Here is a 10,372-nt window from a genome sequence, read left to right as displayed (position 1 = left end):
TCTAGAAAGGAAAGCCAGTGCTGGGTCCAGGCCACAGGCCCTGAAGTTGGGGAAGCTTTGAAGCTGACGGTAGCTTTGGACCAGATCTGCGAGCCACCTGAGGGCTGCTGGAGCGCGCTTCTCAGAGGGGGGCGTGGAATCTGGGAGGTCAGGGTTAGGCGTGGACTCGTGTGGAGGGCGGACATCATCGTACCGGGTTGGGAATGGCTCTGAGTGTTTCTTTTGTGCATCTCGACGTGGGCATCTCTTGGCCAGCACGATACACTTTGGCACAACTGCCAACTGCAGAGTTTTAAACGCGACCCCCACCAAACCGGGAAGGCTGGCCCTGGATTCGGGCGCAACGGGTGGGCGTCTGGGCGGCGATTTCCCTTGAGGCACTGGAACCCCAGCGGCGGGGCGTTCCTTTTTGCAGAGGGTGGGAAATAGATCCTGGTGCGGCGGTCTGGGTCGCCCACAGGGCTCGCTGCGCGTGGGTTCGCTCCAAGCACCCCGGCAGCGTTGGGTCCTGGGAACACAGCACAAGCGGAGCTGTCAACCCATCCCAGGTTCGCGCTTCTGAGACAGGAAGGGAGGGCCCACCTACTTCCTGAATAGCCTGCAAACCCGTGCGCCAAGGTCAGTCTGCACTGCGCCACGATGTCTGGAGGATCAGCCAGGAGCCTAGAGAAGGGTGAGGCCTGACCGCCGCGAGAGGCAGGGGAGATCTCGGCGACCCCCGGCCGCGGGTCCTAGTTCGGCCGCTCTGGAGCCAAGCCTCCCGGAAGCGCCTACTCCTTCAGGGAACCGACAAGGGCTGCAGCGCATGGGACCTCTACGCGGCTGAGACCAGGCGTAGCGGGAGGCGGGGACTCCCCGCTGCTCTCGGGGCCGTAACCATCTTTGTTTCCCCCCTGCAGGGAGCGCGCCCCCAGGACCCGTCCCGGATGGCGTGATCCGCGTCTATAGCATGAGGTTCTGCCCGTTCGCCGAGAGGACGCGCCTCGTCCTGAAGGCCAAGGGAATCCCGTGAGGACCAAGGCGGAGGCCGCTCCTCTAGCCGGCCGGGAATACGCTGCTGCGGGCGGCTGGGGAGGGACTCTCTGATGGGGTCCCCAGAGCTTCCTTTACTGCAACATAATTACTATTCTCAGCCTTTTGGAGGGACCTAGCAAGTTATGGATCCTCTCCCTGAGGGGTGGGGTTGGGGGGTGGTGGTGGTAAGGGGAATGCCACAGATTCCAGAAGTCTGGGGCTCCCCACTTAGATTAACCTAATCATTTTATGGATTTAGAAAAACTGGGGTTCCAGTAAAGTTAGTGAGAGGGATCTACCAGAGCTCTTTTAAGTTCTGGTAGATCCCTGATTCCGGGCTCACTGCCTTTCACTCTCCCCCTACTTCTCCCTCCCTGACCGGTTTACGATACTATTTGCTGTTATTCTGAGTATGTTTCTATATCGAATTGTCGAATGGTCGATAACCATTCCAGACCTTGACCCTTCTAGCAATGTGCTGAGTTAACTATGCGGTACATAGCCCTACCGGGTTGGGTTGTTGGCCTGTGCCTAAAAATTGTTTTTTGCCAAGCCTCACTGAAACTAGCATGGTCATTGACCCATGGGTTAGCCACAAGAATTATGCAGTAGGCCCTTTGCTTTTCTCTGGCTATGCCAAATATCCGTTGGAACCGCCTCCCTTTGCAATCTATGGAACAGGCATCAGATATCTGTGGTGTGTAAGTTTAAAACATAGCCCCCATTCTTAAGAAATTTTCCATCCATGTGCTTAAGGTTTACAAACAAATTTTAGTCTTCTAGGAGGAGAGTTAAGGAGGCAATTCTTTTCCCTAAAAGAAATATAAGATGCATTCTAAAGAAAAAAAAATTATTTTCAGGTTAGCCATCGCTTCACTAAGATTGGCATCTTATTTGGATGAAATTAATTCTGAACACATAGCAAACTACTCAACATTTAGTAACATTTATCCCAAACACTATTTTATCCAATAGTGTAATGTCACTGTATTAGAATTCTTTTATTGCAAGTAAGAGAAATCTAATTCAAATTGGATTGAAAAAAAGACTACCTTGTGCTCATATAATTGAAAAGTCCAAGAGCAAGACACAGATGGATTTGGGGCACAAAGTCCTGAGGTAAGTGCCTCTCTGTAACTCTGGGTTGAAAACAACCCTACCTTACTTAGTGGGACAGTTTTCCAAAGGAAAACTGAAATGGCTTTACCATCATAGTATGTATATGGCGGTGAAGAGTGGTAACAGCTACCAGGTAGTGCAAACAGCAGAGGTCTGCTATCATGGATGGCTTTTGAGTCCCAGGAGACTTTCATCAGAGGTACGAGATTTTTACCACATGGTATAACCTAACAAAGTATGGTTTTCTCTAAAAGGTACGTTTTCCAACTTGTAGCAGATGTGTTGACTTGTTGGCTCACAGTGCCAGGTTACCACCAAATGCATGTGTGTTATGAGAACCTTTATCACAAAAGCCCAGAATCTACCTTTTGTTTTCACAGTATAAAATTTCAGAAATGTTGACAATTCCTTGGCAGGAGGCCTGGTTTTTCTTGCAGTGTCTTGTATTTGAGTGTCCACTGTCTCTCAGCACATGAACCTTTTAATACACACACACACACACACACACACACACACACGCACACACGCTCGCGTTTAATCTGGTTATCCTGTTTCCATGGGGGAATTACATATTTAAACCCTCAAACTAAATGCTGTTCTAGCTACTGGGGTGAATGGGGAAATAGGAACCAATAAGTGTTAGTGTATGTTATTTTTGAGTAATCTGTTCCATTGAACAGTTATCTAGCTTTGACAATTATATGGATCTGGCTTTAACAATTATGCGAAACTTTCCTTTCTCTTATTTCCCCTAAAATCTCTCAGGCAAGATACAAGATATAATTACAATCTGAATATAGCCCCAGAGTTCACCTGTTTTCTTCTTTTTGGGTTTACTTTGTATGATTTACCACGCAACATTTAAAAAAATGTATCAATGCATGGAGATTTAATCTGAAAGCTTATTTTGTGTGTGGATTTTTTTTTAATTCCTTAATATACTTGTAAAAAGCAAGGAACTGAGCATGTGGTGTTAGACCTGGGAAGACAGGTAGAGAAGGCAGAGAACCAGTAAGTGCAAAAGCTCTAAGGTGAGAACTTGTTTGGCAAATTCAAGGAAGAAAATGGCCAGTGGGGCCAGATCATGACTAGAGGCAAAGGTGTAGGAAACAGGTAAGCAGGGGCAAGATCAAATGTGTCTTGGCATGTCATAGAAAGTGGTTTAGGGTTTATCCTCTTTGCAATGAGCAGCAATTGAAAGGTTGTAAGCAGGAGGACAGGCTGATGTGATTTCCGTTTGTCAAAGCTCCACCTGGCCGTGTGTGGAGAATGGGCTGTAGACATGCCACAGTGGAAGCTGAGAGGCTGGTGGGGGGCTGTTGTGGAGGCCCAGGGAGCAGATGATGTTTTGGATGAGGTGGCAGTGGTAACGGTGAGAAGTGACTAAAGTCAGAGTATGACTTGGAGGTCTAGCCGACAGGTCTTGCTGATCCATTTGACTTGAGGAAGAGGATGCAGGGGGGAAGGAATCAAGGCTGAGTTGACTCCTAAATCTGGGGTCTGATTAACTAAGTGGGTATTAGGACCAGTGAGGATTTATTCAGAAGTACAAAAAATGTTTTACTCTCTTCGTTGTCTTCTATGGGTCTTTCAGGCATGAAGTCATCAACATCAATCTGAAAAATAAGCCTGATTGGTTCTTTAAGAAGAATCCCTTTGGTCTGGTGCCAGTTCTGGAAAACCGTCAGGGTCAACTGGTCTACGAATCTGCCATCACTTGTGAGTACCTGGATGAAGTATATCCAGGGAAGAAGCTGTTGCCGGAAGACCCCTATGAGAAAGCATGCCAGAAGATGACCTTTGAGTTATTTTCTAAGGTGTGTGTATAAGAAATTTCAGTTCCTGTTTGAAAAAAACCTTTGCTTTTTAAGCTACCTCGGTGCTGTCATTTATGGTTCAGTAATTTAGAAAGGATTATACTCTTGTCAGCTCTGACGTGTCCTGAAAGCCCTTTTTTGATTCGTTTCTGTTTACCTCTCCAAAGTTACCCCTTTTCACCCAACCATTTATATTCCAGCCATACTGAATGTTTTCAGTTTTCCCAAACTCGCCACCTTACCAGCTCTTGCTGGGAGACTCTTCTTCTCACTTTGCATGCTTATTCCAAATCCTCTTTCATGTATCTGCTCAGATACTGCTGCCTTCCAGAAGCTTGTCCAGACTTGGGGAATGCCCAGCTCTGTTCCCACATATACTAACATTTCTCTTTTGGTGACTGCCTGCCTTCTGGCCTGTGTGTTATACCAGGGCTATAAGCTCCTTGGAGGTGAGGGCAGTGTTTCCATCACTATTGGCTCACTGCCTACCCGGGTTTGTGAACAGCTCTGCCACTTCCATGTTCTGTGACTCTTAGCAAGTTGCTTATTGCTTTACCTTTGTACCTCAGCTCATCGTTTGTAAAATGAATATAGTTGCTCCCTCCTCATAGATAAGAACCAGTTCATATAAAACAGAGAGCAGAGTCCGACACGTGGTAAATAGTGTTAGTTGTTCTAACCAGTGTCTAGCACTAAGCATCTACTCAGTCTTGAAGACAGCTCTCAGCTGACTGAGTAAATGGCATTCCTGTAGAAGAACTGTTTGTATCTTAGTTACTATCAGTGTTGTATATTAGTTCAAGCAATTAGTATTAACAAAGAAATGACCAATTGTGGACAAGAATATAGCTGAGGTTATAGCTTTGTAATCGCGTTACTTTGTCGCGTTACTTTATGGCTCTGTAATTGTGTACAATGTCAGCGTACAAAGAAAAAACCTTGTCTCTAGAGAAAGAAATGGTTAAAGAAATACTCGAAGATGGGACTTACAGGGAAGACATATTGTTTAAGAAGACATTGCAAAGGGAAGCCAATGGAGAAGGAAGAGGGACTTGTCTGGCTTAGCAGGATGAGGGGGAAAGAATAGTAGAGATGGCTGCTGTCAAAAATGGTGGACAGAGAATATGGCATTTACAAGAAAGATGTTGGAGAATTAAAAAAAAAAAGTAACGAGATTCATTGTACCATCTAGAAAGAAAATGACCTAAAAGCTGGAGATATGCACTATTACTTTCCTGCTCACATTCAGGGAAAAGGTGGTCTTAGGTACCACATGACCCCACCCTCCTGGCCACAGCTCAGCAAACCAGAAATGCCCCCATCCACACCTCCAGCTCAATCATCTTCTCTTTTAGAAACTTGGAACTGAGCTATAGAGACTAAGGCAGTAAAGGTGTGAAAGCTTTGGAGACATATCGATATTAATAATTGGAGACTTGACAAACCAAAGCCCCATAAAAATAAAATTTTAAGCAAGTGGAAGTTAAGAGCACTGCAAAGGGAACTGTATATAGAAAATAATATGGAACAGACATTTAAGGAGAAGCAGAGGAAAGACCAGGCAGGCCCAGATGGAAATGTGGACGAATGGCTGCCTGCAAATCTTCACTTCCAATGAGGGCAAGCTATGCTGACATCAGTGGGATTTCAGGAGATTCGTATTTTTACGAGTATCCATATTTTTATGAGTGCCCGCTTACTTAAACTGGGATGAGTGGACTTCTCTTGCGGTGAGATGATATCAAAGACCGAAGTATTAAAACACACACCCACCACAAGCATTAAAGCATGTGACACTACACCTGTCAGGTCTTCAGGTAGTCAGTCCCCTTTGAAGACTGTGCATGTCTTCCCCAAGGTAGAAATCAGAAAAATTCTCTTCCCCAGCTCCCTCTGCAACTGGGGCCAAGGCCAGGGACCTATGCTCTCCAGTCAGCTAGACACATGGTAGAGTTCAATTCAGAAACGAGCCATGTGAGGAAATGGGCTTGGTGGGGGGCACTGGTTCTGCTGGTGAGTGGCTGGTGGCAGAGCTTCTGGCTTTCAGGAGCTGTGGTGGGTGGTTGCAAGATTAAATTCTGGGGTAGAAACAGCTTTGGTGCTAGTGGCATTAGTTACTTGAGAGTCCAGGTTCTGGCAGTGACTCAAACTGTAACCTCTAGTTTCAGCTAACTGGCAGCTGCTCAAACTGTAACCTCTAGTTTCAGCTCATTGGCACTAGAAACTATAGTTTCAGAGTGCTTTCCATCAGGCCAGTCTGAGCATGATTTTGGAATGTTCCAGTTTAGTTCCAAGCCTATTTGTTCAGCCTCCCAACAATTCAGTGAGATAATGTGTCCTTTAAAGATATTTTTTGGCTCAAACTTGTCAAGGTGCATTCTATGATTTGAAACTTATAAAATCCTGACCAACACAATATCTTAGGCCACAAAACTGTTCCTAAGATCAGTATATAATCTCTGTGAACACAGGAATTAGTGCACCCTTGAAGTTTCTTGAACATTGATACTGGGACTTTGAGGGATCTATTGTGTTTTTATATGAGGCCGGTATAATTAGCTTCCCATGATAAACTAAGAAACTGTTCTCTATCTAGATACCACCTTTGGTGGGACGCTTTCTTAGAAGTAAAAATAAGGAAGACCGTTCTGGCATAAAAGAAGAATTTCGTAAAGAATTCAGCAAGCTTGAGGAGGTAATCAATCACTTCTCCTAGCTTTTATCAGCGTAAATGATATATTGTATCTACTCTCTTTTTCCTTCTACTCTTTTCTTCATATTACCATTTCCCAAACACTTTATAGCAATTAGTAATAATACCAAGTAAAAAATTTTAGTTTACAACAGATTGCCATAAGCTACTATGTTTAAGATGTAAACCAAAACACCTAAAAATATTGTGTCATGAGCTCGCTTTTAAAACATTTTGTTGTAATGACATTAAAATAAGAAGGAAAAAGGGATGCTCACCAACATTTCTACAATGTGTCACCTATTTTCTTTTTTTCTGGTCTTTGTCCATATATTAAAAAGAATGTACATAACTATAATCAGAGCATAGATACCATTCTGTGTTCTTTTTCCACTTAGTATTATATAATACACATTTTCCACCACAAAGCATTTGCCATGAATTTTACAGACACTTGTGTTTCACCTCCTTTCGGGGAGAGCTGCCATTTGGGCCTTTAGATTGAGTCTTCCTCTTGGCCTTGAGACATTCCAAATACTCAAGTAGATTCAGTCTACAATGTAGAATGTTATGTGGGCCCTGAGAAAAACTAGTTTATAAAAGTTAAGTTGGTTTGGTGTTAACCAGAAAATATTCTCTTCCCTGCTTTGGCAAAACTGTAATACCAATTCACCTTCTTAAATTTCAGAAACATACTATTTGTGCTTCCACAGCCATGGAACCAGCACCCAAATCAAGAAACAGAATATTAATTTTGGCTATTTTTTGTACTTTGTACAAATGGAATCATATAATATGCACGCTTGGGTCTGGTTTCTTTCATACAGTATTAGTTTTGTGAAGTTCATATACCAGTATGTTGTACATAGTTCATTCCTATTCTTTGTATAGTGTTCCAATTTATGACTGTACCACAATTTTTTTTCAATCCTTTTTACTCCTGATGGACAGTAAACATTTCCACTTTGGGGCTATTACAAATTATATTACAAATAATGCTGCAGTGAACATTCTTATCTTTGGGTAAATATATGTTCACATTTCCAAGTAGAATTACTGGGTTATAGAGAATATATGCACTCAGCTTTAGTAGCTACTGTTAAAACATGGTTGTACCAATTTACATTCCTATCAGCTGTGGTTCCACACCCTTGCTAACTTTGTCTTGTTCACTTAGCCATTCTAATGGATGTATTAGAATGTGGTATTACATTTGGTTCTAAGTTGCATTTCCCTGTTAACTAATGTAGTTGGAGCACCTTTTCAAGTGGTCATTGGCCTCTGGGACATCCTGTTTTGTTAAGTGCAAGACTTGCTCAATTTTCTAATGGATGTTTGCCTTTTTTCTTTTGATTCCCAGGAGTTCTTTCTATATTCTGAATACCAGTCTTTTGTTTATTACAAAGATTTTGTACTCTATCCCTTATTTTATTTTTCTCCATTTTCCAGTTTATTTTGTTGATTGTTGTTGCTTCATCTCAAACCAACAGATTCTAAAGTTTAAACTGACCAAATAGACAAAAAGCCAACTTGGATATGTCAGGGTAAATACTGTTGCTCTCACCACTCTACTTAACTCACCTGTGTCATCTCTGATGATGTTTTACTAGATGCACAAGTACTCTTATGCTGCTTAATGTTCAGGTGCTGACCAATAAGAAGACAACCTTCTTTGGAGGCAATTCACTTTCTATGATTGATTACCTCATCTGGCCCTGGTTTGAACGGCTGGAAGGACTGGAGTTAACTGAGTAAGATATTTGAATGTTTTGTGTATATTTTAGGATAATGATGATTGGAATAGTATATGTTGACCTTTTTTCTGCACAGAAATTAAAATATTTCATACAACTGGTCTGAATGGGAACAAGCAGACAGGAGGAAAGACGTGGGCATGTTATATACCTATCCTCACCACTCCTCCCCATTTAGGAGGGGCAGGAGTTCTGTAACATGTAGTAAAATGTTTTAAAAGTAATGTATTCCTTCCCTCCTGGTTAAAAATACATAAGGATATACATTTCTATAAGGCTGTCATGAGGAGTGTATGATCAATGCTACCTCCCATTTACCAGTAAGATTCCCCTAGTGTTTTCTGAATCGCGTATTTTGAAGTTTGGCAGCCACTTTGGCTTACTCCCAACTCAGAGCTTAGAGCATTCAGAGTTACTCCTTTTTTCATTATTCTTTAAAAAAAATTTTATTTATTAAAAAACATTTTTTTAATTTAAGTATAGTTGGTATACAATATTGTATTAGTTTCAGGTGTACAGTGTAATGATTCGACATTTATATACCTTACAATGTGATTACCACAATAAGTCTAGTAATCATCTGTCACCATACAAACTTACCACAATATTATTGACTATATCCCCCTTCACCTTTATCACCACTTCCCCTGGCAAAAAAAGTTTGATCTCTCTTTTTTTTTAAGTTTTCATTACAGTTGACATACAATATTATATTAGTTTCAGGTGTACAACATAGTGATTAGACATTTATACAACTTATGAAGTGCTCACCCCAATAAGTTTAGTACCTATCTGACACCATATATATAGTATTACTGACTATATTACCTATGCTGTACTTTTTAGCCCTGTAACTGTTTTTGTAATTGGCAATTTGTACTTCTTAATCCCTTCCTTTTAGTTACAATCTGGCCATAGATGGGTTGTCTTTCATGTTAAAAAAGTTACCAGTCTGAGTTTGCAAAAGTTCTTACATTAACTGAGCAAGTCATTTCACTTTAAAATTACTGCTCCATAAAACAAAGACCTCTACAATATGTTCCAAATCTAATACAGGCATACCTTGGAGATATTGCAGGTTTGGTTCCAGACCACTGCAATGAGGCAAATATTGCAATACAGTGAGTCACACAAATTTCCTGGTTTCCCAATGCATATAAAAGTTGTTTACACTATACTGTAGCCTGTTAAGTGTGCAGTAGCTTTATGTCTAAACAATGAACATAACCTTAATTTAAAAATACTTTATTGCTAAAAATGCTAACCACCATCTGAGCCTTCAGTGAGTCATAATCTTTTAGAGTCTTGCCCTAGTAACATTAAAGATCAGTGATCAAAGAGCACCATAACAAATATAATGAAAAAGTTTGAAATTCTCTGAGAATTACCAAAATGTGACACAGAAACATGAAGTGAACAAATGCTCTTGGGAAAACGGCACCGATAGATTTGTTCAATGCAGGGTTGCCACATACCTTCAGTTTGTAAAAAAAACGCAGTATCGGAGAAGTGCAATAAAACATGGCCTGCCTGTATTCTATGATTACATGAATTTTAAAGAAATATTTTTAAAGAACTACTTTAAAAGGTTAGAGGAGAAAATGAAACTGCAGAGTGATGATATATGAGACTGCAATGCCTTCCTACTTAGTCTAGCTCATGCCTTCATTCTTTCCATCTCCCACAGGTGTGTAGACCACACTCCAAAACTTAAGCTCTGGATGGCAGCCATGAGGAAAGATCCCACAGTATCAGCCCTCCTCCTTGATATGAAGACCTATCGAGGTTTCTTAGATCTCTACTTGCAGGACAGCATCCAGGCCTGTGACTATGGGCTCTGATGGGGGCAATGAAGATATGTCTGATATTTTCCTTCACTAATAGGAATAACAACATGCTTTAATTTTACCGAGTGCTCTCACGTGTCATTGGATCACCTTCTCTGAGTTGACACCACGGCTTAACTGTGGGGTTTC

At 41.8% G+C, this 10,372-nt stretch overlaps 1 protein-coding gene across 3 annotated transcripts; it reads left to right on the top strand.

Moving 5' to 3' along the window:
• The first annotated feature begins 402 nt into the window (after positions 1-402).
• On the top strand, positions 403-10,304 carry GSTO1 (glutathione S-transferase omega 1). 3 transcript variants are annotated; one of them, XM_019725077.2, is made up of 6 exons: positions 403-618; positions 900-1,008; positions 3,728-3,950; positions 6,547-6,645; positions 8,287-8,393; positions 10,084-10,304. In XM_019725077.2, the coding sequence occupies exons 2-6, from the start codon at positions 950-952 to the stop codon at positions 10,235-10,237; spliced, it is 642 nt and encodes a 213-aa protein (XP_019580636.2). In that variant the 5' UTR covers positions 403-618; positions 900-949; the 3' UTR covers positions 10,238-10,304. The 3 variants fall into 3 exon arrangements, with proteins under 3 accessions (XP_019580636.2, XP_019580635.2, XP_019580637.2); XM_019725076.2 differs by having other exon boundaries at positions 403-673; XM_019725078.2 differs by lacking the exons at positions 403-618; positions 900-1,008 and adding an exon at positions 1,218-2,133.
• Positions 10,305-10,372: the final 68 nt, after the last annotated feature.

The sequence above is a fragment of the Rhinolophus sinicus genome, linkage group LG07, assembly GCF_036562045.2.
Source record: "Rhinolophus sinicus isolate RSC01 linkage group LG07, ASM3656204v1, whole genome shotgun sequence".
NCBI classification, from domain to species: domain Eukaryota; kingdom Metazoa; phylum Chordata; class Mammalia; order Chiroptera; family Rhinolophidae; genus Rhinolophus; species Rhinolophus sinicus.
Note: the sequence above shows the minus strand (reverse complement) of the source record. Positions and strands in the feature narration are given on the sequence as shown.